The following is a 27,596-nucleotide window of genomic DNA, read 5'->3' as shown; positions in this document are numbered from 1 at the left end:
GGGCTCTCGACTCCCGTCCCGGGCGCGGTCATCTGACTCGCGGGGCGGGGCCTGGCAGGGCCGGCTGGGCTGTGGGAGCCCAGGACGTTGGGTCGCGGCGGGGTCCTGAGCCGCCGCCAGGGTGAGGAGTTTGGCGCGTGTCGGGGACGGGGCAGGGAGGCGCTGGTCCATCCCGCTGCGCGTTTGCGCGTCCCCGAGCGGGCGCCGGGCGGAGCTTGGAAGCGGGGACCCGGCCAGGGTTGCCGCCCGCCCGGCGGGTCCATCCGCCCAGCTCCGGGACCGCCGCGGGTCTGGGGAGCAGCTTGGGGTCTCTGACGCGAAGCTTGCTGCTCCTGTCTGTTAAACAGCAGTCCCTCGGCAGAGCTCACTAGCGAGTGCTACGGCTAGCTAGCGTCAGTGACCAAGGGAGTCGGATGTGCATGTATATAGTATGTATTTTGCACCTAAAAGGGACTTTGACGTTATATAAAGTAGGGAAAGGAATGATGTTTTTATCAGTGCGTGTTTGCAGTTCATAATGGTTGCATTTATAATACAACTTCTAAAATTTTTTGTCCCCTCCGCTCCCTCCCTGCTCCTTCCAACTCTCGGTCGCCTTCGCATTTGCAAAAACTGTTTTCATATTATCCCTCGCTTTCTTTTTTTTAAACTATCCCCTTTCCCTCTCTTCTCTCCTCTCAACCTCCATGTCTTGTTCCCTCATTCATTTGAAAAAGATCTCCGTACTTCCTATTTATCTTCTGTTTTATTTTGCCTTCTCTATCTCTTTTCCCTCTCCCCTCCTCCTCCTTCTCTCTTTCTCTCTGTCTCTCTTTCATACATACACACATACATACATATATAAAATTTTGGAGCTTGTATGAGACAAACCATGCGATATTTAAGCCTGTGAGCCTGAAAATGGTGTGTTTAAGATATGACAAGTGGTTAGATCATCTAGTGACATTTGCATATTCTTGTAGCTTGCAAGGTCCAGAGTTAATGTTTTGCTTCAGACCTATCCCTTAGCTGCAGGGTAGCCTTAAAGAAACAATGGTAAAACAACCATGACTCCCCATACTGTCCCTGTGCCGTGAGTGACTTCATGCTTGTCTATGTGGGCATCTGGGCCCTTGGTCCCTTCTGGCTGTGTGGTGGGGGCTGGGCCAATGCAGGGACCCTGGGTGTCTTGTCCTGTTCCTGCAAGACTCCAGATCCTACCTGCATCCCTCTCTGAGTAGCACTGCACTGCAACCCACGTTGTGAGCTTCGGGATCCCCCGGATGACCCTAACTCTGTGTGGAGTTGGTGTTCCAGGACCTGTAGTTCACGAGGATCCTCGTCCCCCGTTTTCCTCTGACCCTTGCCCGTACCATTTAAGAGCCTCCTGAATTTGGCAGCAAATTCCTTAAATACTAGCCACCTACCTTTATTTTTGTTGGTGAGGATGGAACCCAGAGCCTTGTACGTTTTGGACAAACACTTTACCACCAAGCTATGTCCCCAGCCCCAAACTCTGCATTTTGATTGTATTAATCCATTTATTTAATGCTGTCCTTGAAGTGGTTGGATTTATATAGGGCTTTCTGGTGCTTGGAATAAGACAGTTATTACACTTATATGGATTTATCTGTGGATATTATTGGTATGGTCTTTAGTATTGCATTATTAAAGTTTCATAATGACAGCTGTCCCTATTTTTTTAATTCAGGAGTTTCTTGGCTAATTTCCGTTGTTTTTTTGTGTGTGTGTGTGTTTTTTTATTGGTATCGGGGATTGAACTCTAACTTATTGGTATCGGGGATTGAACCCTAAGCACCAGGGCCCGAGTTCGATCCCCAGTACCAAAAAAAAAAGAAAAGCATTTACTTAGTACTGGTATCCAATAGACTAAACATTCATTAACAGGAAAATATTCTGATTTTTATTTTTACATATTATTCTCAAGTACACATTTACAATGTCACACATCCCTATATGATTTTCTTTTTATGTATTTTACTTTTTAAACAAAGTATATAAATGTTTTAAAGAGGTACAGATTTTTACAAGGACATAATATGTTATTGTTCTGTAGAAATATCCTGTTAAATATTGTATGTCCCTCCTTCAGCCTGTTGAATTTTTGGTGGGGTAATATAGATTAATTTGGGGGAAAATGGTCAGTTTTGAAGTTAGTTTTATTATCTAATTCATAATATGTGAAATCAAGTTTCTCTATGAGCTTTTGCAAATTTTTATTTTTTATACATTCTGTTTTCTTTTAGAAATATATATGTATGTAATATCACGTGCAAGTCACATCTGTATAGAATTCATTTGGTGTTTTATACTACTTGTTAAGCTGGACATGTAAGACCTAGAAGGTGACTGGTCCAGAGAATGTACCCAACACATTTTTATGTATTTCTTCCTGCATGTGCCTTGTCTTGCACTCTTCCCTGGATTTCACTTGTTTGCACCAACAGTATTGTGTCCTCAGATGCTATCGTGGTACCCATGTGCACTGATTTCTATATATCTGTATCTAAGGTGTCGAATATTGGCTAAACTGTTTTCCAAATGGATAATAACAACTCACGCGGCATGTTCAGTTTGTCAAAGTTCAGTTGTTCCTTGTCTTTATCAATAGTTTGTCTATCTAATCTGATTTTATTTTATGTTTCTCTGACTGAACTCTTTGGTGATCACTGAACATTTGAAATTTCTTATACATATAATCTGACTGTTCAAGTTTCTTGCCTGCTTTTCTTCTAGAACTTCTGTCTTTATCTTATTTAAACTGTTCAGTCATATGTGAGGCAAATAGTTTTTCCCACTATGTCACTTCTCTTTGTACTATTTAATGGTTTAATTTGCTGAATAGAGTTTGTACATTAATGTAGTCAAATTTGTGAATATTTTATTTTTAATATTGTTTAATCTTTCAAAGAATAATTTCCTTTTCTAAAGTAATCTGAATGTCTTACAATTTGATTCTTTATTTAGGTATGGATCATCATTGAAAATGATTTAATTATTTGATACGAGGAAAGGATATGCAAACATTATTTGCCACAAAGATGCCCTGTTTTCCTAGCAGCTTTTTTTCAGAAGGGAGTTTTTTCTAATCCTGTAGTGCAGTCATTGTCCTTTATGTGTGTCTAAAAGGAAAGAGCTTTCTTACTTTTTTTTTTTTTAAGTTCAACAGCTTTATTTATCTCTTTGCCAGGTTTACACTGATTTATGACAGAGTCACGTGCTGCATAGCACATTTTGGTTAGTGATGGATTTCTTATACAACAGTGGGAACAATATTCCCTACGTTGTGCCCTCTAAATTTGTGTAACTACACACTGTGATGTTTGCACATCTAGCCATGTCTTTCCCAGAGTGTATCCCCCTTGTTAAATGAGCCATGATTGTATGTATGCATATGTTACAAGTATAAAATACATGATTCATACATAATGCTCCATTTTCAAATTTACCAGAACTCTTTCAGTTTAATTAGTATTTCTTTTAAAAACCAACATTAAGGGCCGGATATTTAGCTCATTAGCACTGCGCCTGCCTTGCAAGCGCCAGGTCCTGAGTTCGATCCCTGGTATCGCAAAAAAAAAACAAACCAACAAACAAAACCAACAACTTTTGGCATTATTGCTACTCTCCATGATATGTTCATTTTCATTACAGTTAAATTATGCTCCTTTACTAAGAATTCTCTTTACTCTCCTTGTATAAAATTTCCCTTTTCTAAATCATTGAGACTAATGATTAGCTAATGGATTCTTAGCCTCTTCTTTTTACCTGTTTGGACTATGCTTCCTTTTCAGCCTCAGGCTCACATGTGTACTACTTTTTTTTTTTTTTTTTACCAATTTATTGTGGAATAATTGACATATAGTAATTTACATATATTTAAGAAATACACAGTTTCTTTTGGTATATGCACACACCATGTGAAGCCAGCATGATAGTCGGTATAATTAACATACCCATTAACCAGTGTATTCCCTAGTATGCTCTAATGATCCCATCTGCTCCTCCCTGCCACATTTTGTTTAATAAATATATTTATTATTTTATCCAGCAAGTGAGCAGCAGGGCAGACCTCAAAATCATATGGGTCAATAAATTATCACATAAGGAACACACCATATAATTACTAGACCAAAAGACAGAACATTATGGATGCTCCAGAAAACCTCCAGACACCCTCTTTTTCAGTGTCTGGGCCATTGTTTGGAGTGGTAATCACTGGGTTTCTGTCCCATCTAGTACTGTTAGCCGACTCTTGTAGGATCTTTGGTATATTTCTCTTCTGCCTGGCAGAATTGATGGTTCATAGGCCATACATAAGAAGTTACTACCAAACTGTCTTCTAAAGTGGCTCTGCCAGTTCTTACTGACATGAGCAGCATTCGATAGTTCCAGTCACTACGAATCTTTGTGGTTGCCTGTCTGTTGTATTGTTTTATTGCTCTTTCTGGTGATCATCCAGTAGTATCTGTTGGTTTTAATGTTCACATCTTTATAGTGGTACTGATTTGTGCACACATTCATATATTTGTTGCTGCTGGGACCCATCCCAGGGCCACACACATAGTAGGCAAGTGCTCATGTTAATGTATTTATTTTGTTATCTGACTGTCTCTATCTTTGTGACATGCTAGTTGAATTCTCTTAGCTGCAATTTTTTTCTGTGGATGTCAGGGGTTTTTTTCTCAGAAATATGTAGTATTTCATATATTCTGCACTATAATCCCACTCCTTGTAATATTGCTTTATGACTAGAAATTTCCAGTTCTAAAATGTATTACATTTTTTTTCTTCAGAATTTATTGTTTCTAAAATGTGAGAACATTTTCCTAATAAAGTACAAAACTTTTTCTCTACAATTCCTTCTTGCTTTAAGTCTATGGATGTTTTGAATGTTAAGGTATAGGGACCAAACTTTATTTTTCAGACTGGAATCCATTTAGCCTACCAACATTGGCTAAGTCAAATAGAAATTTGTTGCACAATGGAAGAGTCATTTTCAGGACAGCAAGAATAATCTCTGCCATAAGACTCAGGGTGTCTGTTTGGAAAGCAAAGGATGAGATACTCAAATGAGAAATGACCCCAGAGGAAAATGCCATATTGCCCATCACCACTCAGTGAGGGCATGATCTGACTTGGGTCACCATCAAATACTGTGGCAGGTAAAGATAGAAGAGGCATTGCTTGACCATTAAATAGGTTGTTCTAACTCAGTAATTTTAAAATTTCATGCTGTTAATTCTAAGTTCAATGAATTTTCTTATAATAGAAATAGAACATGATATAAAATACACCATAGAGGGCCAGGGATTTAGCTCAGTGGTGCTGACTTCTGCCTCGCAAGCACAGGGTCCTCAGTTCAATCCCCAGTACCAAAAAAAATACATCATAGAGCATCAAACTATATAGAAGTGTTTTATTTAAGTTTTGTTGTCATTCTTCAAAGGTGTGTACTATGTTATCATATTGAATGTATTTCTTACCCTGGTTTAAATCCCAAGACCAACTGAAATCATTTACTCTTAGTCACCTTATTATGAAATGTCTTCCACTTGTAGCTCATTCATCCTGATTCACCACACATATCTCCTTAGCAGAATGGAAAGTGCTGGTCTTAAGGAGACACTTTCTTATGGTGCCTGTGTGTGACTGTGTTTGATGTTCTCTAGTGTATTCTGTAAGTAGTTGGATCACCACTCCATGGCCCAGGTCTGGAATACAGATCTTAGCACAACTTTATCTGTATATTTATTCAATTAGAGTTGGTGGGAGTGGAGCTGCCATAAATAAAACTTGATGACGAGATGACTGACAGGAAACTGAGGTACCTGAGTGTTCAGGGGCATCAAGGACCAATTCAGATGTCCAACACAGAGTGTTCACTTTACCTATGCAGGGCCTTTTGCTCTCTTCATTCCAGAACTCGCTCTTGCATCTCATTCATTATAGCCCAATTAATGGCTCACTTCTGAAAAAGTAAACCCCTGCTCCCTCCTGCCTTCACCACTCACCTATTCATTGCATGAAGCACCAGGGCTCTGGTAATTGCAGCTGCATTCAGAAATCCCCATTCAGTGTCTGGTCCGCTTTCTCACTTTTTGATTCTTGGACTCTTCATCTGCACATCTTATCTCCACACTCAGTTTTTCCTCTTCACTGGAAAAAGAGCTGACTTTTGTCTTATGTACTATTTTTAAAATTCTCACCTCCACAAATTGAAGCTGCATTTACATTACATTAATCAGTATATTCCTGATTAAAGTCTCTCTTTACCAGTTTGATGAATGTCTGGCATTATCTTTCACAAGGGATTATTTTACCACCCCTTTTGGTGCTGGGGAAAACTGCTAATTTGCCTCCAGAAGACACGTCTCCTGCTGTGGGCTGGGTCCACGTTAAGAGTTGAAATCATGATGTTAAACATTCTATTCCATCCTGACATTTCCAAGCCCAGCTGCAATTAGGCTGCTCCAGATACTCAGTGAATCACTTCCAAACAGAATTTCTACCATGTTTCCCACCTGGATCATGGTCCAGATGCGAGAGCTATAACACGGTGCCATCACCAGTCTAGGTGCTGAGTTGCTTTGTGGAGCACCATGCACACATACTTGATCTGCATAAAGATAGCAGTGAGAAGTTAGTTTCTGGATCCAGAAAGATAAGGTCATTATTTTTAGTGGATAGTACTCTGATCAAATCAGATGAATTTCATAATCATCCCAGCTTTAAAACCACATGGGAGGGAGCATGGAGCCAGACTGATGAAAGTCAATTTCCAAGAAATCCAACTACAGAAAATTGCAGGCCAGGGTCTTGGAGAGGAGGCAGTGACACCCACTGTCACACACGCAGAGATAATTGATATGTGTGTATAACCCAGAGATGTGAATATATACATTGCCTCGCATGTGGATCGAGTCCAGGAACTTGCAGAGAATGAAGAAAGCTTTAATTGAGACGATCCATGGCTCCATGGAGCTGGGAAAACATCCATGGCTGTAGTAAAACAGGTAGGGGCCTCTGTCTGAACATGGCTTTTTCCTATACTCTTCATTTGGATTGTCTTTCCAATGAGCTCATCTTAGTTTGGTAATCTCCAAATGTTCTCTTTTCAGAGAGAGGAGTGTCTTGTGTTCTTTGCCATCTCACTCTTGTGGGTCTTTCATCCCATGCTCCGGGCTGTAGGTGAAATGCCCTCTCATTGTCTTGCTCTTTTTCAATCCTGCAAAACCACGTGTGGGAGGACAAACTTATTGGAGGATCCAACATTTCTTATGCTGTGGGGTCCAGATCCTGGGGAGTTTGAAGGTAGCTCTCTGATAGAGTACTATCATCTTCAATGTGACAGAGTCTTGGATGTCTTACTAGTTGGAGGGCTCCATCAATACAGAGAAGAGAAACATTTGTGAGCACAGCCCAGTGATTTTCAGCCACCACTAGAGGCTAGACCAGTTCTTTCCTAGAAACTGTGGAGGGTTGTGGCCTGCTAACACTTGGATGTTAGTTCAGTGTCAGTGATATTGGAAATAGGTCATCCAGAATTGGGAGAGAAAATGTTCCTATTATTTTAACACAATTAATTTTAGATGACTTCTTTTGGCAGCAATAGAAAATGAGGCTTTCTTGCAATTTAAATCTGTGTTATGAAGTTTGTATTACTTATGTAACTGTAGCCAACACTAAGTGGTAGCTCTCAAAGCTGTGCTTATCTGCTGGAAATTGCAGTTGAAGTATTGCTGCCTCTTTTAAAATCAGTGACTGCAGGAACTTAACAAGCAGCTTGTTCACTGTTATCAAATAATGAATAAACTGTGATTCTTTCCTTAGCAGCAGCATCCTTTGCATGTGAGGTATATGGCATTCCTTGAGGAGCTGCTCCCTTTAAACTGGGCATAGAGATCATCTTTGCTATAAAATAGTTGTGATAACTTATGTCTTAACAAATCTGTTGTTAAGCTCATTGAGGGACATTTTATTGTTTTCAGTTAACCCTGTTTTACACACAGGGTTTCTATAATCTGTTCTCATTTTTATGGTTTTTGAGACAGGGTCTCACTGTGTACTTTAGGCTGTTTTTGAACTATATAGCCCAGGCTGGCCTCAGACTTGCAGCGATCCTCCTGCCCCATTGTCCCAAGTGCTGGGATTATAGGTGTGCACCTCCTCACCCGGCCTTATAGTCTGTTGTTGAAGATCATAGATGCTACAGCAAATTAATGGGGACCTCTTTTTCATTATTTAAAATGAGAAAATTAGGCTAAATCATCTGTTTACTTCTAAATTATTTATTAAAATGTAAATAAAAACAATACAATATCCACAAATAAGTAACACATTTATAATATAAAGTTAAACATAGTTTTATTATTTTCAGGTAATTTACATGATTCACAGGACCTCTCTTAAGGACATGATGTTTATGAAAACTTGTATATGTGATCATGAATTTCCTTTGGTTGTATTACGTAATTCAATTCTTTTCTATTCACCAATATGTTAACACATTGAATACTGGAGGATTATTGGCAATAGTGTTTCATACATAATAAATCACAAAAAATACTGCATTTAAAATATCATGTGTTTATGATCCTATTAGTCAGCATTTTGTGCTGGATTGAGCTATTTGATTCTTTTGCCTCTGTGATATGGGATTACAAATGAATGGTTAGTGATCTTGTGCTTTGAGAGCTTGGCTCTTTGAGGCTAAGTTCACTACGTTTGGTTTCTGCTGGTGCCTGGCTAGGCTACATATGTCCCACTGTTCATCTCCAGGGCCCATTCAAAGACGTCAGTATTCCAGGAAGGCAGTTTGCATTGGAAAAATACTTTCTACAAACTATGTTTTAACTCATTTTCAAATGTCCATTTGGCCCAAGGAAATGAAATGGCAGAGCCCTGAGTCATTGTAGGAGGAAAGTACACAAACAGGTGAATATCAAGGGACTTGTGACTGGGAACCATTCCTTTGAAACCAGTAAATGCACATTATGTACATTTGGCCTAAGCAGTTTGGGGCAACAATGTTAAGTTTCAAGATGCATAATTTCTATGAAATTTAAGCATGCAAAACCAATAGATGGTATAATGGAAACACCAGTGTGGAGCCCTGTATGGCACATTAGCATTGACAGAAAGATAATCCTGCTAGGTATTTTCTATGCTTTAAATTTTAGTGACCACATGATATGTCTTCCTTAGGCATACTTTAGTTCAGTAAAGAGCCATCACTACAACTTTGTATCTTCATAACATCTATTTTTACTAAGCCAGTGGCAAATAAATGTCTCCATTAACCTAAGGATTGTTTCACGTTTACCAATTAATAGAAATTGCTATGCTCCTTCAGCAAAATCTTCAGTTGTCATGTATAAGACTGTTTCTCCACACAGAGAAACATTATTTTCTAGTTGTTTCCCTCCCCTCCAGCAGCAAGACATACCAACTCTCTCAGACTCTTTCCATTTACCTTCTCTTTCACCTGTAATTCCAGAGTCCTCTGTGTGTCACCAAGAGCAAAGAAATGAATCCATCTGTGGTAAGTTGTTTATTTGTTCCTTAGCTTGTTTTACACTGTAATTTAGGAGCTTTCTTAGCATTTATTAATTAAACTGGAAAAAGAAATACAAAACATAACATCAGAAAAATACAGAGTCCGCCAAAAAAATGTGTACACACTTCAGCAGTTTATTGTACTAATAAAAGTCTGGAAGCTCATGATCACCACTTTGAGCACCTCTTGTAATTGTTGAGGCCAGAGGTAGCTTGTATTAATCTCGTGATGTCTCAGTAAATTCAGTATTAGAATATTTATACCAGTTTTTTTTTTCCTGATGTGCATTTTTTGGCAGACTCTGTATATGTAAATGTGGTAAAATTGGTAGTAATACAGCCATGTTATAAGACCTTATTGTCATCTTAATTTGGTGCAAATTGGTCTAGGGTCTTGCTGTTACCATTTGAAAATGACCTATTTGTTACATTGCTTGAAGTGTCCCCAAGAGGAATGCATACTGAATTTTTACAGCGTATGAACTCTAATAAAACAGAGGGCTCATGGAGGACATAGATAATATCATAGACATTGCTTCACTATCAGGCCGGAAATAAACAGCATTCTTGGTTACCTAGTACAAAAACACAAATTGAGTAAAAAGATTTTTCTGGATTTGCCAAACTAGTGTGGTTCTAGAGAGCTTCTAGAGGACACCACTTGACACATCAAACATGAAATGTATGGAGCAGAGAATCTACTGTGGGTCCATAAGTAACTCCCATTCCTCCCAGTTTGTCTCTGCAGGTTATAACACAGACTGTTCAGATATACATTTCCCCTGAAATATTTCAGTTGTTCATTTGCCCCTTAACCTACTTGCTCTAGCCTTATTTCAGGCTTTCAAAATTTTACCAGGAACTTAAATTACTATCATATCCAACACCTTTCTCTGGCATCTGCTTTGCTTGAATCTTCTACTATGATCTTCACCTGGAAATTTTTATTTTAATTTTCTGGCATGACATTGCTGATTCTTTATACATTTTTCTCTGTGATTTAGATTATTTGAATGTTGTATCCTGTTCACCATTTGTCTCATTTTACAATTCTTGTAAATGATAGTTTGATCATTTTCTGTTTTCTTTCCACCTTGGACCTCTTCCCCAGCCATTAGCTCATAGTGTCAACTCCCTTGTAGTTATCCAAGGGGCACCTCAAGCTCCACAATCCAAAATACAAAGCACATCCACCATTTTTCTGTTTTTTTTAAACATTTATTTATTTTTATTAGTACGTGTTTTCAGTACTTAATGATCACATGCATCATGGGGGATTTAAACATGGACATGATACATATTAAATCTTTTTGTCCCCTTCACCTCCTTTCCCTTCAACCCTTCCTCCCCTCCTCATTTATAAAAGCTCTATGTCCATTTTTTCCTTCAGTTTTTTCTTTAAACCCCTTTTCCCTTCTTTCCTTCCCCCATTCTTCTAGTATATTTGCTATTATATAATTTGACTCAAATTACTAAAATGAGCCTTTTCCTGAACTCATCCCCTCTTTTGTATCTAACATCATCTGTCATACAATTCTGTGTTTTCTTTGTACAATTTTGATTCTAATGCCTACATTTAATGGCTAAAGATAATGAGGATTTGTTGTTTCTCAAAAACAAATACAGGAAGTTTTATAAAATATTTTATACCAACATTTGGCAGATCTTAAGAAAGAGGCCAAAACATATACTGGAGAAAAGATAGTCCTTTTAGCAAATGGTGCTAGGAAAACTGGTTATTCACAAGCAGGAGAATGGATCATTACATACTCTGTACTGTAATCAAATCAAAATGGATCAGAGACCTAGATACAAGAACAGAAACACTGAATCTGCTGAAAGATAAAATAGGTAAAGCACTTGATGAAAGTCATAAGGCAAGAACTTTGTGAACAGAACCTCAATTGCATAAGAAATAATACCAAGAATCAACAAATGAGATTATAACAAATTAAAAGGCTTCTGCACAGCAAAGAAAACAACCAACAGAGCGATAAGGCAACCCACAAAATGGGAAAAATTTTTGCCAGCTACTCTTGGATAGAAGACTAAACTCTACAATATATAAATAAAAAAATTAGACCCCCAAAGTAAAAGACTCAGTCAAAAAATAGGCAATTGAAATAAACACTTCTCAAAGAATTACAAATGGCCAATAAATCCATGAAAAAATGCTCAGCAGATTTGGCCATTAGGGAAATGCAAATCAAAAGAACACTGAAATTCTGTCTTATTCCAAAAAGAATGGCTATCATCAAGAACATAAAAAACACCAAATGGCTGGTGAAGCTGTTTGGGAAAAAGGAACCATGTTGCATTGTTGATGGAAGTGTAGCTTAGTATAACCACTATGGAAATCAATATGAAGAATCCTTAAAATTCCATTTGACCTAGATATACCTCATCTGGATATCCTCTCTTTAGAGACAAAAACATTACAGACATCCTTGCATATTCATATCTTTATAGGTGTACCATTTTAATAGTTAACTTAAGGAAGTGGCCAACAGATAAAGAAAATGTGCTGTATATACACAATGGAGTTCTACTGAGTCCTAAAGAAAGATAAATTTAAGTATAGGAAAATGGATGCATCTTGAAACCAATAATGCTAAGTGATATAAATTAGACACAGAAGCTCAAATATTCATGTGGTTTCTCTTATATGAGAAGGTAAAAATATGCATGATTTAAAGAGGAAAATAAAAAAAAGATGGTAAGAAACTTGGAGGTAGACATTATGGAGTTAAGGGGATCGGTGAAAGGGGGCAGAGGGGAAGGGAAAGGGAAGTAAAAATATTTAAGATGTGATATGTATGTATACCAGTTCTCCAAGTTGAATGTAATTATTGTGATCACAAACATAGGTAACAAAGTGAGTAAGTTTGTTTTTTTACATAATAACCAGGTAGTGAAATTATGAGGCAGCACAAAATTTTTACTGCCAGCTGGTTTTAACCAGATCACATTGAGAATGAGGAAAAGAAAGTAGAGTTGAAAGATTTAAAAACCTTGAATTTTGGCTAGAAATAAGTGTGTGAAAAATTGAAGGCAGAAGTTGTGGTTGCTGAAAAGAATAGTGCCACTTAAAAGCCAAGTTTCTGGAGGTTTCTTGTTTTTAAACATGAGTGAGTGTTGGACTTTGTCTAACACTTTTTGTACATCTATTGAGGTGATGATGTGGTTTTTGTTCTTGGTGCTGTAAACATGCTGTATTTGTTTATTGATTTGTGTATGTTGAACCATCCCTGCATCCAAAGGATGAATCCTACTTGGTCATGTTGTATAATCTTTTTGATGATTGGCTGCATTCTTTTTTCCAGTATCTTATTGAAGATTTTTGCATCTATGTTTGTTAAAGAGATTGGTACATACTCCTCTTTTTTGTTGGATCCTTCAGTTGTTTTGCTGTCAAGGTAATGCTTGTTTTCAGGAATGACTGAGAGTATTGCTTTCCTTTCAGTCTCATTAAAATTTTGAGGAGTAGTGGAATTAGATTTTTTCTAAAGTTCTTGTAGAACTCAGCACTGAATCTGTCAGGGCCTTGGCTTTTCTTTTTTTTTTTTTTTTGTATTAAATTCTTTTATGGGTACATTGTAGGTATACAACACAATTACATTTCTCATTGGGAATTGTACCTTTACATAATGCATCTTGGTTCTTATTTTTTCCCCATTCCTAGCCCTCCCTTCACTCCCTCCACCTTTCCCAATTTACAAAGACTTTATTTCCATTTTTTCCATTTCTCATCATTTTTCCTTTCCCTTCTTTCCTTTCCCCTGCCCCTCCCACTACCCCTACACCTTTGGACCTTTTCTTCCTATTTTGCATTATCGATTATTCATTCTAATCATTGGTACATTTTAGGTATACAATATAATGACATTCATCATTGGAAATTTGCACCTTTACATAGTCTCTCTTGGTTCTTATTGTTCACCCTTGCCCAGCCCTCCCTTCAACCCCTCCATTCCTCCCTATTTGCAAAGATTTTGTTCCTATTTTTTCATTTTCTCATATTAATCCCATTCCCTTCTATCCTTTCCACTAGCCCTCCCACTTCGTTCCCCTTTACCCCTTTTCTTCCTATTTCACATTACCTATTATACATTTAGTCCTTATTTACACTTTCAGTTTCTCACACCAGAGAAACTATTCGGTATTTACACATGTGTGCCCTATTTATTTCACTTAAGAGTATCTCCTCAATGTGCATCCACTTAGCTGTAAATGTCTCTAATTTCTCATTTTTTATGGCTGAGTAGTACTCCATTGTATTAAAAAACCACATTTTCTTTATCCAGTCTCCAGTTGATGGGCATTTGGGCTGCTTCCAAGTTTTAGCTATTACAAACTGTGCTGCTATGAACATGGGTGCACATATATCACTGTGGTTTGATTCTTTTAATTCTTTGAGGAAGATCCCCAGCAGTGGAATAGCGGGGTCAAATGGGACTTCCAGTCCTAGTTCTTTGAGGTATCTCCATACTGATTTCCACAGTGGTTGCACCAGTCTACACTCCCACCAGCAGTGGAGCAGGGTTCCTCTTTGCCCACAGCCCCGCCAGCATTTGTTATTGGTTCATTTCATGATAGCAGCCATTCTTTCTGGAGTGAAGTGGAATCTCAGCGTTGTTTTCATTTGCATCTCTCGAATGACTAGTGATGTTGAACATTTTTTCGTGTATTTATTTACTATTTCTACTTCTTTGTGTGAGAAATGTCTGTTTATTTCAGATGCCCATTTTTGGATTGGGTCTTTAAATTTGGGAGGTCTGATCTTTTTAAGTTCTTTATAGATTCGAGATAGTAGACCTTTGTCTGAGGAAGAGCAGGTGAAGATTTTTTACCACATTGTGGGTTGTCTCTTCACACTGCTGGTGGTTTCTCTTGCTGTGCAGAAGCTTTTTAATAAGAAGAGATCCCATTTGTTGATTGTTTGTGCTAGTTCATGGGCAACAGAGGTTTTGTTCATAAAATCTTTTCCTACACCGATGTCTTCAAGGGTTCTACCTAACCTCTGTTCCAACTGGTTCAGAGTTTCTATTTTAATATTTAGGTCTTTAATCCATTTTGATTTTAGTTTAGTGCATGGTGAGAGATACAGGTCTAGTTTTAATCTTTGGCAAGTTGAAGCCCAATTTTTCCAGCACCATTTATTAAAGAGGCTATCTTTCCTCCAGTGAGGGTGTTTGGCTCCATTGTCAAAGATGAGATGGCTGAGTGTGTCTGGCATTGTTTCTGCATCTTCTAATCTGTTCCACTGGTCCCCAAGTCTGTTTCTTTGCCAGTACCATGGTGTTTTTATCACAGTAGCTTTGTAGTATAGTTGCAGGTTGGGGATTGTGATACCCCCTGCCATGTCTCTGTTACCTAGAATTGCTTTTGCTATTCTGGGTCTCTTCTTGCTCCAAATGAATTTTTGGATTGTTTTCTTGAGGTCTATGAAGTATGCTGCTGGGATCTCAATTGGAATTGCATTAAATCTATATAGCAGTTTTGGAAGTATGGCCATTTTCACTATATTAATTCTTCCTACCCGGGAGCAGGGGATGTCTGTCCATTTTCTGATAGCATCTTCAATCTCTCTTTTCAGAGTGCCATAGTTTTCAGAGAAAAGGTCTTTGATTTCTTTCGTTAGGATGATTCCTAGGTATTTCAGTTTTTTGGATGCTATTGTGAAAGGAATTATTTGCCCTATTTCTCTCTCAGTGAGTCTGTCATTCGTGTAGAGGAAAGCTATTGATTTTTGTGTGTTGACCTTGTAACCAGCTACTTGAGTGAATTTGGTTATTAAGTCTCGAAGACTTCTGGTGGAGTTCTTGGGGTCTTCTATATAGAGTATCATGTCATCTGCAAATAATGACAATTTGACTTCTTCATTACCTATCTTTATTCCTTTTATTTCTTTCTCTTGTCAAATTGCCGTGGCTAATGTTTCCAGAACTATATTGAACAAGAGTGGTGATAGTGGACATCCTTGTCTTGTTCCTGATTTTAGTGTGAAGGATTTGAGTTTTTGACCATTTAGTATGATATTGGCTGTTGGTTTTTCATAGATGGCTTCTATCGGTTTGAGGTAGAGACCATCTATTCCAATTTTTTGTCAGGTTTTTATCATAAATGCATGTTGGATTTTGTCAAATGCTTTTTCTGCATCTATGGAGATAATCATATGGTTTCGGTCCTTGGCTCTATTGATATAGTGTATTACATTGATTGATTTGTGTATGTTGAACCATCCCTGCATCCCTGGGATGAATCCCACTTGATCAGGGTGTATGATCTTCTTGGTGATCTTCTGCATTCTATTTGCCAGTATCTTATTAAGGATTTTTGCATCTATTTTCATTAGTGAGATTGGCCTATAGTTCTCTTTTTCAGTTGTGTCTTTCTCTGCTTTGGGGATCAAGGTGATGCTTGCTTCCAGGAATGAATTTGGGAGTATTGCTTCCCTTTCAATTTCATTGAAGAGTTTAAAGAGTAGCGGCAGCAGTTCCTCTCTAAATGTCTTGTAGAATTCAGCAGTGAAGCCATCAGGGCCCGGGCTTTTCTTAGTTGATACGTTTTTAATTACATTTTCAATTTCATTAGTTGATATTGGGTTGTTCAGAATTTTTAGGTCTTCTTCGTTCAACTTTGGTAATCATATGTGTCTAGGAATCTGTCCATTTCTTCTGTGTTGTCCATCTTATTGGCATATAGGTTCTGGAAGTAGGTATTGATGATCCTCTGGATTTCTGGTGGGTCTGTTGTAATTTCACCCTTTTCATTCCTAATTGCATGGATTTGGGCCTTTTCTTTCCTTTTTCTGACAAGGTTGGCTAAAGGTTGGTCAATTTTGCTGATTCTTTCAAAGAACCAACTCTTGGCTTCATTGATTTTTTTGTATCATTCTCTTAGTCTCCATTGCATTGATTTCTCCTCTGGTCTTTATAATTTCCTCCCTTGTATGAGCTTTGGGGTTGTCCTGTTATTCTTTTTCTAGAAGCTTGAGGTTCAGCATCAGGTTGTTTAATTGGGCTCGTTCTGTTTTCCTAATATGCGTATTCACTGCTATGAATTTCCCTCGTTAGACTGCTTTCATTGTGTCCCATAGATTCCGATATGTTGTATTGTCCTTGTCATTTAATTGAAGGAACTGTCTGATTTCTTCTTTAATTTCCTCTGTGATCCATTGGTTATTCAGAAGTGTGTTGTTCAATCTCCACGTGTTTATGAAATTTTTTGAGTTTCTTTTGCTATGGATCTCCAATTTCATCGCACTATGGTCTGATAATATACAGGGGATAACTTCAGTTCCTTTGCACTTACTTAAACATGTTCTATGTGTGAGTATGTGGTCTATTTTGGAGAATGACCCATGTGCAGCTGAGAAGAATGTGTATTCTGATTTTGTGGGGTGGAAGACTCTGTAAACATCTGTTAAGTTCATTTGTTCAAGAGTTCGATTGAGTTCTAGTATTTCATTACTTATTTTTTGTCTAGTTGATCTATCTATTTGTGACAGTGCGGTGTTGAGTTCCCCCACTACAATTGTATTAGTGCATATATGACTTTTCATGTCCGTTAGTATTTGTTTTATATAGTTGGGTGCACTAGTGTTTGGTGCATAGATATTTATGATTGTCATCTCTTCCTCTTGGATTCTTCCCTTTACAAGGATGTAGTGTCCTTCTTCATCTCTCTTAATCAGTGTTGATTTGAAATCTACTTGATCTGCCAAGAGGATAGCTACTCCTGCTTTTTTTAGGGTTCCTGTCGCATGGAGTATTGTTTTCCACCCTTTAACTTTCAGTCTATGAGCTTCCTTTTGACTTAAGTGTGTTTCTTGTATGCAGCATATTGTTGGACTTTGCTTCTTGACCCATTCTGCCAGTCTATTTCTTTTGATTGGTGAATTGAGACCATTAATGTTGATGGTTATAACTGAAACGTATTGACTTGTCATTGCCATGACGTTTCCTTTTTGTTGGGTTCTCCCCCTTTACATTTAATTTCTTGTCATGCCAGATGGGTTCATTCTGCTTTGCTTCCTGGGGTTGTGATCCTCAGTGTCTGTTCCTAGGTTATTGTGTAAAATTCTTTGGAGTGCTGGTTTGGTATTCACAAAGTTCCTAAGGTGCTCTTTGTCATGAAAGTATCTTATTTCTCCATCCATTTTGAAAGGTAGTTTTGCAGGGTACATCAATCTGGGTTGGAGGCTGTTTTCTTTTAGGGCTTGGAATATGTCACTCCAAGCTCTTCTTGCCTTGATGGTTTGTGTTGAGAAGTCTGCTGTGATTCTGATGGGCTTTCCTTTGTATGTGATTTGTTTCTTTTCTCTGACTGCTTGGAGAACTTTGTTCTTCTCTTGTGTTTCTGGAATCTTAACAATTATATGCCTATGTGTAGATGTTTTTTGATCAAGGCTATTTGGAGTCCTACATGCCTCACTTGTCTGTATGTCAAGCTCTTTTCCCATGCTTGGGAAGTTTTCTGCCATTATTTCTGTGAAGAGATTTTTTATGTCATCTGCACTCTCTCCTGTTTCTTCATTGAGCCCAGTCAGTCTTATGTTATTCTTTTTTGCATCATCTAGCAGCTGCTGGATTGATTTCTCATGTTCCCTTATAATTTTGAAGCAATTTTTCTTTTCCTGGTCACTAATTGCAATCTTATCTTCTATATCTGAAATTCTGTCCTTACATTGGCTCATTCTGCTGTGTAGACTTTCAGTGGAGTTTTTCATGTCCTGGAAATCTATTTGCATCTGTTTTATGGATTCCATTTGTTTCTTATGTTGGGATTCCATCATGTTCCTGAGCTCCTCTGTAGATTTATTAATCATGTCTTGTACTAGGGGCACAATTTCTCCTGTTATCTGAGAAATTATTTCTGATTTCATTTTTTCCAGATCCCCTTTTGTTGCCAGTTGAGTGGGTCCAGGTGGTTGAGTATCAGAGTGTTCCATCTCATTTCCCTTTGGGGTTGCTGTAGGTGATCTGGAAGTCAGGTTTTGAGACTTATTTACGTTTTTTCTCATTTCGACTGGGGTGGGGGGCTGTTAGCACCTGCACGGATTACCTCCTCTGAGCTGGGTGAGGTGGGACAGGGGCCTGGAGCAGCGGTAGGGATGGTGACCCAAAAGCCCTTTCCTGTGGGCTAGGAGCAGCCGGAGGGATGGTGTCTGGGAAAACCCCTTCCTCTGGACCAGGAGCAGTGGGATGGTGGCTCAGAAGCCCCTCCCTCTGGGCCGGGAGCAGTGGGAGGGATGGTGGCCTGGAAGCCCCTTCCTCTGGGCCAGGAGCAGTCGGACAGAAGGTGGCCCAACAGCCCTTTCCTCTGGGCTGGGAGCAGCGAGAGGGATGGTGACCGGGAAGTCCCTTCCTCTGGACCAGGAGCAGTGGGACGACAGCTCAGAAGCCACTACCTCTGGGCCGGGAACAGTGGGACTCAGTACCTTGGTCTGGTGGTCTGGTGTCCTCTGTGTCTTTGTAGTGTGGAACCAGGTGGCTGCCTGTCTGCAGCGGGGTGATTTGGTGTCTTCCGCCTGACTCAGGACTTCGTTAGGGCATGCACAGACCTGCCTGTCTGCAGTGGGCTGATTTGACGTGTTCTGTGTGACTCAGGACCTAGGTAGGGCATGGGCACACCTTCTTGTCTGCAGCGGGGTGATTAGGCGTCTTCCGCCTGACTCAGGACCTCGGTAGGGCATGCACAGACCTGCCTGTCTGCAGCGGGCTGATTTGGCGTGTGTTCTGCATGACTGGGGACCTTGGTAGGGTCATCCTTGGCTTTTCTTGTTAGTAGTTTTTTAATTACTTGTTCAGTTCCATTGCCTGATATTGGATTATTAAAAAAAATTATGTCTTCTTGATTCAGCTTTGGTGACTCGTATGTATCTATGAATCTGTTTCTTCTGCATTTTTCATCTTATTAGAGTACAGGTTTTCAAAGCAAGTACCAAAGATCTGGATTTCTGGAGGATCTGTTGTAAATTCACCCTTTTCATTCCTAATTTTATGGATTTGGGTCTTTCCTTGTTTTTATAAGATTGGCTAAGGATTTGTCTATTTTAATTAATCTTTTAAAAAACCAACTGTTCGTTCTTTGTGTTTTTTTCTTAGTCTTAGTTGCATTAATTTCTGCTCTGATCTTCATGATTTCCTTGTTGTTTGATAGTTTGGTGTCCTGGTATTTGGTGCATATGTATTTATGATTGTTATCACTTCCTCTTGGATTTTTCCCTTAGTGAGTATGTAAGTGTCTTGTCTTTTCTGATCAGTGTGGGCTTGAAATTCACTTTGTTTGCAAATAAGATAGCTACCCCTGCATTTTCCTGGGTTCCTGTGTTTTTCATCCTTTGACTTTGGTTGGTCTTTTTGGTGTTGTCTAGTAACTGCTGGATGCTCTTTTCCTCTCTCTTTTCTTTGTGGCTCCTTTGACTATTTCTGCATAGTTTACTATTTTGTCCACAATTTCCATCTGTCTTCACATTGCTCAATTCTGAAAATTATGAATTTGATACCCTTTTATTTCAGGTACTTCTACCTGTCATCGTTTTGAAGATTTTGTATCTTTCTTGAATCTGTCATTCATGTTTTAATCCATTCTGGTCAGCTTGTCCAGTTTTTTACTAATTTCCCCTGAATGTATCTTGGGCATATTGAGTGAAGTACTTTTGGTTCATTTCGTCTTTGAACTCATCTAGGTTTTTCACTTCTGTAAAGTTTGTGTAGTGTTCTGCTGCCTGATACTTGCTTTCCTGATAAGTGCTCCCGAGGAGAGTTGGGAGACTTTGGGGGGTCTTTAGTTGACCTTCTTCCCCCAAGGTCCTGTGTGTATGTATATCCATTTTTTGGTTTTGATCTCTAGGAAATCCAGGTATTGGCATAGAGAGAGAAAACTAGTTGTTATCCACAAATATGTTACCTTGGTAAATTCATTGGGATCAGTAGTATCAATGGCATCAGATGACAAGTGGATATTGACAGAACCAGTGAACCACTCATGGACATCCCTTAAAGAGAACTAAAAGGACTATGATTTTATTGAAGGGAGACCATCTGTATATTAGCCTATTGTACTTTGGACCACTACTTTGTGCTGGATGTAAGCAGTAGTGTCAGAGCTCAAAGATACCATTAGACTAACCATCTGCCCTTTAGGACCACCCTTTCTGATTTCATCCTCTAGGCCTAGCCTCTCCTAATGGAATACAGGCCCTGTGAATTTCCTGGTCTGATCCTAGACCTCCCAATGGATCCTAGAAGATCCCTTTTTAGCCCTGCCCTCTCCAAACGTGTCTCCCAAGGCTTCTCTCACCCAGTCTCTATGGGTAACACTTCAGTCCTTCAGCAAAACTCTCCTTTTGGCTGTTTTCTTCCATTGGGTGGGTCTATTGGTTGCCACCTCTGTTGTCACGTGCTGAGAAGACCCCAGGAGCACCCGTGGGTGTGTAGCTGTGGCCAGGGTGCTTGGTCAGTGAGTCTTTAGATTCTCCCTGCACTGGGTGCACAGGCCCAACATTTAGCTAGAGGTGGTGTACTTCGTTGATCATTCCCGAGGCTTTCCCTGGGTTGGACATTAGGGCCACTGTATGTGGCTTAGTCCCAGCATCTTCCCAACACTGGTTGTGCAGCCCTAGCCACAGACACTGGGTTGCTCTGTCTCCACATTTCTCTATTACACCTTAGAAATTTTTACATCTTTGTAACAGGTAAGCATTTCATGTCATTGAGCTACATGTCTTCTTTAATCTAATTGCATTGTTACATTCTCCCATAAAAACTAATTTTTAAAATTACCATTTTAAGTTACCCTTCATGAATTTTACTTTGTGTTTAATTACAGTTTTGTCTAGGAAACCAGTTTCAAGTTTGCATTCCAAATATAAGCACAGAAGGACGGGATCCATTCCCCAAATAAACTTTGAAAATAGAAATATTTTGTTTGATCTATCAGAGAAAGTCATTAGATATTTATCTACCCCAGTTCTTTTTACCCCAAGTCTGATCTCGTACACTCATTCTATGACTCATTCTTTAGACACAGCACAGAAATAAAACTGGGCAGGAGAAGCAGTATTCCTGTTTGCCTGTTTCTTTAGTGATGAATTCCTATCTAGCATCAAAATTCCTATGTGACAAGTACATGTGGATAGAGAATAAGTGTTTAGTGACCAAGGCTTGAAGTAAACATTTGTAGGACTCAGCCTCATTTCAGCTTTTTATGAGTAGCACTGAAGTATTTTGTGAGTCTCACTCTTCTTCCTGGAAATATATTTCTGATGATTTAGAAGGCAGTGACCTTTGAGGATGTGGCTGTGGACTTCACCATGGAGGAGTGGGCTTTGCTGGATCCATCCCAGAAGGAGCTCCACAGAGATGTGATGTGGGAGAACTTTAGGAATGTGGCCTCTATAGGTAAGGAGGATATCAGTTCTCATTTACACAGTCAGACAGCATTGGTTCTTGCTTATCACCGCAGTTTCTTTTATAGGAATATGGAAATATTTTGATGAATCTTCCAGGTATGATCACATTATACCGTGAATCTAACTGGTATGTAACAATATGTAATGTAGTGACTCATCATTATATTTCCTTTTCTATACTTTAGGAAGAAAGTGGGATGACCAACAAATTGAAGATGAGTATAAAAATTACAGGAAAAATCTAAGGTACTTTGCACTCACAAGAAGAACGTTCCTTAAAGGTCAGAACTATTAAGACCACACAAACTGCACAAGTCAGGTCTTGTTCAAATGTTTTTAATCTCACAAAATTCTTCCAAAGATGCATCCTTGTTGGATATGTAGCATCTACCATATATTTGAAATAACCAAATATATGAAATGCGAGGAGTACAGTATTGACATTATGCCACAAGTGACATTATCCAGTGTATAAAAATAAACAGTTATTTTCCATGTGCAAGATTATAAAACAGTTGTATGAAATTACATTTAGGCATTGACTATATGTGTATATAAAAGAAGTTGCCTTTAGACTGAGAGCCAAGTACAGGATATCTAATTACAAATATGTGTATTTTCAAAAGGCCACTTTCTTATCAAATTATGCAAGTACTATATATATTTAAAGGTGGTATACACATTCAGTACTTGCAAAATTGGTAACCTTGGGGAAGTAATCAAAATCCAAATGAATGCCTTTGTTTTGATAATAGCTGTTTTCAAGTAATCCTGTAAAGCATTTGGTCCATTCATGTTCTGAAATAGCAGAAGGCACCTTCCCATAATATTTTTGGGAATGTCACTGTTGTATAACATCTGTGAAAATGTGTGCAGAGATTCCTCAAAAAAGTAAAAATAGAAATTCCATTTTATCCAGCTATACTTCTACTGGATCTATTCCCCCAAAGTTAAAGAAATCATATTACAGTCATACATGCATATCCAAGTTTATAGCAGCACAACTTACAAAAGTGAAACTCTGGAAAGAGCCTAGATTCCCATGCATGGATGAGTAAAAAATGGAATAGCCTGGACAGCTTGTTGTATACTTGGAATCCTAGGACTCTTGAAAAGCTGAAGTAGGAAGATCATACATTTATGGTCAGCCTGGGCTACTTAATGATTGATGCGACTCATTCTCATAATAAAAAATAAATAACTGAGAATGTAGCTCAGTGCTAAAACCCTGGGTTCAGTCTCCAGCACTGAAAATAATGTGGTGTATATATATAACGGAATGGTATTCAGCCATAAAGGAGAATGAAATGATGTCATTTGCAAAAATGGATGTATCTGGAGCCTGTGTTATGTTAAATCAGACAGACACAGAAATTTCAATATCACATGTTATATTTTGTATGAAAAATGCAAAATATGAATTAAGGAGTAAAAAGATGTTACAAAAAAGAGAGGAGACATTTTGGAGAGAGTGAAGAGGCTCAGTGAAAGGTGGAGGGCATTAAGAAAAAGGGTATGAAATGGGGAAAAAAATAAGAACCAAGATGCATCACGTAAAGGTACAAGTTCCCAATGAGAAATGTAATTGTGTTGTATACCTAAAATGTACCAATAAAAGAATTTTTAAAAAAAAAAAAGGGTATGAAAGATAACATATGCTATACATATTTAGCAATTCCTCAAAATGAAAGTAAGTATTATATATTGCAGACCTGTCAGTCACAACCTCCCAAATGGACACTGGTTTGGCAAAAGCTATTTCCAAGCCATCGTCCAGAGTGTACAGTAAATTTATAATCAGATGTTCAGTGAGGACATCAAATCTGGTCTCCACCTTGTAAACTTTTAATATGAAAGCATTTCTACATGTGATTGTTCTTTTTGGTTTTTTCTTTGACAGAAGTGAAGAGGTGGAGAAATGCTGTCAATATAAATTATGGTATCAACATGAAGAAATGGTTTTTATGACTCCCGATACTAATGTGCACTTTAAACTGCTTGGTACAAAACCAGGTGAAGGCCTTGCCTGTAGCAAGCCCATGATTTGTTATTCATCACCAACCATGCCAATTATAGATAACACTGGACTCAAATCACATGAGAATCCTGGATTTGAACAGAAGGTATCTAACTGTAACAGACAATGGAAATCCTGCACTGACGTCCAGTCGTTTCAGAACCATGCAAAGACAAATCCTGGAGTGAAACCCTATGGATGTAAACAATGTGGAAAATCTTACTCTGATTGCACCGAAGGAAGTAATGCTGAAGAGAAGTCTTTCGTATATAAGCAGGATGTAAAAGCTGTCACTTCAGCCAATTATGTTCAAATCCAGCAAAGAAATCACAGGGTGAATACTTGTATACCTATACAAGGTGGAAAAGATTTTAATTCTCACCATGATATTCAGAAACATGAAAGAGCTCACACTGGAGAAAAATCCTATGTGTATAAACAATGTGAGAAGTCCTTTACTAATAACAATTCATTTGGTAATCATGAACAAACTCACACTGGGGAGAAACCGTATGTATGTAAGCAGTGTGGGAAAGCTTTCACCACACAAAGTTATTGTCACATTCATAAAAGAACTCACACTGGGGAGAAACCATATGTATGTAAGCAGTGTGGGAAAGCTTTCAGCCAACACAGTCATTGTCAAATACATGAACGGACTCACACTGGTGAGAAACCCTATGTATGTAAACAGTGTGGGAAAGCTTTCAGCCAACACAGTGTTTGTCGAACACATGAACGAACTCACACTGGTGAGAAACCATATGTATGTAAGCAATGTGGGAAAGCTTTCACTACACACACTTATTGTCAAATACATGAAAGAAATCACACTGGTGAGAAACCCTATATATGTAAGCAATGTGGGAAAGCTTTCAGTACCCTTGGTAGTTGTCGAGTACATGAAAGAACTCACACTGGTGAGAAACCCTATGTGTGTAAGCAATGTGGGAAGGCTTTTGCTATACACAGTTATTGTCAAAGACATGAACGAAGTCACACTGGTGAGAAACCCTATGTATGTAAGCAATGTGGGAAAGCTTTCAGCACGCATGGTAATTGTCGTGTACATGAAAGAACTCACACTGGAGAGAAACCCTATGTGTGTAAGCAGTGTGGAAAGGCTTTCAAGCAACAGAGTAATTGCCGAACACATGAACACACTCACAGTGGTGAGAAACCGTATGTATGTAGGCAATGTGGGAAAGCTTTCAGCAAACACTGTCATTGTCAAGTACATGAAAGAACTCACACTGGAGAGAAACCCTTTGTGTGTAAGCAGTGTGGGAAAGCTTTCAAGCAACAGAGTAATTGCCGAACACATGAACAAACTCACACTGGTGAAAAACCTTATGTGTGTAAGCAATGTGGAAATGCTTTTAGCACACACAGCGGTTGTGTAAGACATGAAAAGAATCACACAGGCTAGAAACTGTAGGGAGTATAGAAAAGCCTTTGGTTACTGTAATAATCATCATTGAAAAACTAAGAAGAAATTAACTTTGAATATAAAAAGTGACTTGTACTGACATCAAAGGACAGTGCAGAGAAGCCTTTTCATATGCAATGTAAATCTGAGTACACAGGTATCATTAGATAACTGAAAGAATTCATAGAAGAGAGAATCTGAACATATGTGAACAATGAGGGAAATGTTTTATTTTTCTTGGTGCATTAAAGTACGTGAATCCACCTAAGAGGGAAGCCATGTGTATGCAGTAACTGTGGGGAACCCTTCCAGTGTTCCACTTACCTTGACTAACATGAGAGAGCTCCCACTGAAGAGAAAGTCTGTAAAAAATGTGAAAAAGTGTTATGATTCTCATAACGTAAGAAAACATGTACAAACTCAATGAGATTTAGTATAAATACAGAAAGTGAGAAAGCCAAGAATCAGAGGGACAGAGACAGAGGTGTATTAGGAATGAAATACACTATTTTAAAGCACATGGACAGGGATATTTTTCCTCCAATAGGTCTTTGGATGAATGCACTGATAATAGCAGAAAGTAGCATAATAATGTTAAATTCAGCACAGCAGCCTTGTGTCCGAGTCTCCAGTACATGGCCTTAAAGGGAAATTTTACATGCAAACCATGACCTTAGTTGAATGGGTAAAGTGAAATCTATTCATAGAATGAAATTTTATGAAAAATGAAGACAAAGGAAATCCTTCATTTGTGATAATGTAGCTTATCCAAGAGGTCATTAAGTGAAATATCAGGAGTAGACAAAGATTGATTGTATTTTTTTTCTTCCTGGGATGGGGAAGTTGAGATGTTAATGAGAAAGCACAATGTGTCTCTCAGAGTACAAAAAAGTGGGGTCTAATAGTGAGTACAGTGATTGATGCAGTGCCACAGGCTAAAAGTTGTTTTTAGGGTTTTCTCTGTATACCCGAAAGGTAATTGTGTTAGGTGATGCAAATGCTAAGTAGAAAGGATGTGGTCATAATTTCACAGTATAAACATGAGGGTCAGATGGCTAAGATGATAGGATGAAGTCTCCTGTGGGGCACTATTGGCTGAGAAGCACAGAGTCTCATGGGCCTTTATCTTACAAATTGCCTCAGAGATTACATGACCAAATGTGCACCTTAGCTGACACTAGTCTATTATGGTTGTTCCAGTACCATTTTGTTAACAGCTTGTGCCATGTTGGGAATCTGACCTGGAGTAATAAATATATGGAATAATTCTTATACCTAAGTTAAATTTGTTTAAATAAAATGTCTTTTTAGGAAAGAGCAATGCTGAGCAATTTTTTTGGCAACTTGGCTGTAATTGTTATTACAATTCATAGGTTCATATTTTATAACATTTAAGAAAATAAAGATGCCCAATATACAATTTTCATCATGACCAAAACTGTTAGATTGTACATTCCACTGAGGTTGTACTTGCCAATAAGCATTTCTATTGTGGTTTTTGTTTGGCATTTTCAATGCCATTCTTCATTTTGATTAGTTTTAATTACTTTCATTTCCATTGTTTACTACATGGATACAGTCATTTATTATCATTTAGTGTTCATATACTGGTATTTAATCCTTTCTGAAATTATAGTACTCCCTGAATCCCATTCTCAGTATTTCTGAAAATTATACCTCTATTGCTGAACCTTGCTTATCAATTCTAGTTGATAGAGTCCAATCTGCTTAGCATCATCCCCAGAAAACTCTTGTGTTTAGCTCTGGCTTTGTCCTCAGTGGAATATACACCTCCAAATTATGGGTTGACTCCTTGGCCAAGATCATTGTAGTACATGGATATGAAGTTTTCAAGATCTGAATAAATTTCTGCCTATTCACATATATGGGTCCTTTTATAGTAGTAAGTAGTCTCTCCTAGAAAGAACAAAGCAGAGTGAAAGAAAATGATAATCGCCAAGAAGATAGTCACCAGAAAACAAATTTGCCAAAATCAATCTTGCAGTATACGGAACCCCAGAAAAGATAAAGTGTGTACTTTGTGCTGCTATGCTTATAACATGTTGTATAGCATCCTGAGATAGCTTTCCTCTTCAGACACTTTTCTGAAAATTAACTACATAATTTTAACGTATTCATGATTATATGATTGTTGCATGTGAACTTAAGTAGTT

At 38.4% G+C, this 27,596-nt stretch overlaps 1 protein-coding gene across 5 annotated transcripts; it reads left to right on the top strand.

The window, feature by feature from the left end:
• On the top strand, positions 1-26,737 carry LOC101715577 (zinc finger protein 124-like). 5 transcript variants are annotated; one of them, XM_021248366.2, is made up of 6 exons: positions 48-121; positions 8,886-8,937; positions 9,500-9,544; positions 21,839-21,965; positions 22,162-22,222; positions 23,877-26,737. In XM_021248366.2, the coding sequence occupies exons 3-6, from the start codon at positions 9,530-9,532 to the stop codon at positions 25,420-25,422; spliced, it is 1,749 nt and encodes a 582-aa protein (XP_021104025.1). In that variant the 5' UTR covers positions 48-121; positions 8,886-8,937; positions 9,500-9,529; the 3' UTR covers positions 25,423-26,737. The 5 variants fall into 5 exon arrangements, with proteins under 5 accessions (XP_004869983.2, XP_021104025.1, XP_021104026.1 ...); XM_004869926.4 differs by lacking the exon at positions 8,886-8,937 and having other exon boundaries at positions 1-121; XM_021248367.2 differs by lacking the exons at positions 48-121; positions 8,886-8,937 and adding an exon at positions 142-428 and having other exon boundaries at positions 22,162-22,257; positions 23,877-24,136.
• The last annotated feature ends 859 nt before the right edge of the window (positions 26,738-27,596 follow it).

This window comes from Heterocephalus glaber, unplaced genomic scaffold, assembly GCF_053883595.1.
Source record: "Heterocephalus glaber isolate CG9 unplaced genomic scaffold, H.glaber_assembly_v1.0 deba00001724, whole genome shotgun sequence".
NCBI classification, from domain to species: Eukaryota; Metazoa; Chordata; class Mammalia; order Rodentia; family Bathyergidae; genus Heterocephalus; species Heterocephalus glaber.
Note: the sequence above shows the minus strand (reverse complement) of the source record. Positions and strands in the feature narration are given on the sequence as shown.

Excerpts from the sequence above, each read along its gene's own strand:
- LOC101715577 (XM_021248365.2), top strand. Across the intron at positions 9,545-21,838 it reads AAGAAATGAATCCATCTGTG|AAGGCAGTGACCTTTGAGGA; the intron begins GTAAGTTGTTTA and ends CTGATGATTTAG. Across the intron at positions 22,223-23,876 it reads AATTACAGGAAAAATCTAAG|AAGTGAAGAGGTGGAGAAAT; the intron begins GTACTTTGCACT and ends TTTCTTTGACAG.